Source organism: Manihot esculenta, chromosome 13 (assembly GCF_001659605.2).
Source record: "Manihot esculenta cultivar AM560-2 chromosome 13, M.esculenta_v8, whole genome shotgun sequence".
NCBI classification, from domain to species: Eukaryota; Viridiplantae; Streptophyta; class Magnoliopsida; order Malpighiales; family Euphorbiaceae; genus Manihot; species Manihot esculenta.
The window spans coordinates 34,501,825-34,504,330 of NC_035173.2; the positions used below are offsets into that span (position 1 = coordinate 34,501,825).

Sequence of the window (2,506 nt, forward strand, 5' to 3'; positions counted from 1 at the left end):
AATTTGGGGCTATCCTCTCGATTTATGCGAGACTAAAAATATTTTTAAAAAAAAATAATATCCATAGTATGGTTTAAAAAATATGTTGAAAGAAAATTTTACGTTTTTTTCTTTATAGCCAGTCAAACTCTTTTTATTTTAATATCTTCATAAATTAAAATACATTCCTAATAATATCAAAATTAATTTTAAATTATTTAATTAGAATATTTAAAAATATTTTTTCTTGATAGAAATTCACATAGTAATGTGAAACATTAACAGATAAAAATAAATTATACAAAGGAGAGGCCAAGGGAGTAGGCTAAAGGCACCCACCAGCACAGCCTCACTATCTACCATTCACACCCCAACTGAAAAAACTACCAAAAACCAAAATCAAAAATCAAATTGCATTTGGAATGATACATTAATTATTTGCATCCCAAACACATCCCCAACCCTAATTATTGTTCTTCTTGTTATAATAATTATGATAAAACCCTTGATTAATTTCTAACACTTCCATGCTGATGTGGCTATGAGTGGCCTTTCGTGCCAACAAAGCACCAACTCAGCTTGTCGTTTTGCCACGTAGAACCCTCTGACTTGCACCTTCCCCAGTAAACATTCGGCTTGAAAATCAGCAAATTGACTGAAAGCCATCGGCCTCATTCCCGCCCCACAGAACTCCTCTTTCCACGGCGTTGCCACCCTCCTTTCGCAACCCTCAACGAAGGAAAAAATTCTTGGTTTTAATAACAACATCTCGATTTTTCTCGCCAAGTCTCCACCAGCAGCTGCAGCATCAAGAGACTCAAATACCATGGAGAAAAACTCAAGGCCGTTCACGAAATTCCTCCTAAACGATGATGATCCGGATTCAGACCACCCTTCACTATCTACAACAACTACGACTCCCGCGGAGACTCGTCGGAGATCGGTTGCAAAGGCGGTGATACTGATGCTTGAACTCAGACGACGAAAGAATGCTGGAGATAATAGAACGGTTGTTTTCTCTCTTTCCATGAAGTTGATTGATTTAAAAGATAGCACTTCAAAGGTACGGAGAAGGACGAACTCAATCTGGAATCTGATCTTGAGTTCAAAAGCATACTGGGAAAGACACTGTTTAATCAACTGGGTTTCAATGGCGTAATCCTCCGTTACTATAGCTGTGATTCGAAGAACTGGAGAGGAAAGCTTGCAAGAGTCCGCTTTCTCAACAAGCTCTCTCATGAAGGAAGCATACTGGCAGCCAAGGCCAATATCGAAATCTATCACGTGAAGGAATGGAGGAGAACCGTCGAGGGTTTCGAGAAGGGCTTGATTTGCAGTGAAATGAGTAAACATGGGGATAGGAGAGATACCTGAGAAGGCCTTGTAAACCCTTATCGTTTGGACAACTTCGGACCATGAAGCAAGTCGAGTTGGTGGCCGAGGAGATCCAGTGAGAAGAAATTGAAGAGCTTCTTTGAAGAAGAAGGCAGCTCTTTGGAGTGGTTTGCCAACCGGTGACTGTAACCGGTGATTTAGCCTGTCCAATATCACGCGGGCGAGCTGTATCTCGTTGGAGTCAATACAATCAGCTGCTCGAATAAGTTCTTGAATAATATCAAACCCAATATTCCAATTCCCAATATTATGAGACAAATCAAGGGAACTCAAATTTTGAGTTGGGATATTGAAGCATGCATCACCAAAATCAGAATGAAGAAACTGCGAAGGATCCGTTTGTGCAGGCACAGCAAACTCCTGGAGATTTTGGTTGTGAATTACGGACTCGTAGGAATTGACTTGAGAGAAGCTCTTAAGGGTAGGAGCAGAATCATCATGAAAGTCCAGTTCTTTCATGATAGCGTCCCAATCAAAAGCCTGCAGAACATGCTCATCCCACTCAAGAGATGGATCAGTTGCAGAGACCTGTTTAGCAGGCACCGGACTCGGACTTCTGCACAAGTCAAGAACCGAGGTGGGTTCGGGATACAATTGCTGATACGGAAGCTGATATTTCGAGTTAATATTATTGTTGCAAGAAACAGGCCTAGAGTTGGGAGATTGATGATGATTGTGGTGGTTATTTTGTGGGGAAGAAACGGGAACTTTCATAGCTAAGAACACAAAGCTATAACGCTCTGTGCCTGCTTGATGAATTGGTTAGAAGAAAGTAGAGAAAATAAAGATAGAATTGGGGGAAGGGAGGAGGGGCTTTTGAGAGTGATGATTGGTGGCTTTTTATGTTTGTATTATTGCATGTGCAATCATGGAGTGGCATGAGATGAATGGATGAAGATGCATACATGCTCGACACAAGTGAAGGCGCTGGTTTTTATCTCTAAGAAACTTGAAACTCAAGTCATTGCTTTAGGGATTCTCCATACCTCAGCTTGCTACGTAAATGAGGTATCAAACGCTAAACGACAGCGGACAAGTCAGTTGTGGGCGTTAAAGTTACATATTTATGCATGGGATGTCCCCACTAAAAGTCTTAAATAAATAGGGAGCTGGCCCAAATTCAAAATCAAAC

General features: G+C 40.8%; 1 protein-coding gene across 1 annotated transcript; it reads right to left on the reverse strand.

Moving 5' to 3' along the window:
• Positions 1–209: 209 nt before the first annotated feature.
• LOC110630139 (scarecrow-like protein 15) lies at positions 210–2,264 on the reverse strand. The gene has a single exon (XM_021777469.2). The coding sequence runs from the start codon at positions 2,086–2,088 to the stop codon at positions 496–498; it is 1,593 nt and encodes a 530-aa protein (XP_021633161.1). The 5' UTR covers positions 2,089–2,264; the 3' UTR covers positions 210–495.
• Between the last annotated feature and the right edge of the window lie 242 nt (positions 2,265–2,506).

Coding starts and splice junctions, on each gene's coding strand:
- LOC110630139 (XM_021777469.2), bottom strand. CDS start 2,088: ATGAAAGTTCCCGTTTCTTCCCCACAAAATAACCACCACAATCATCAT.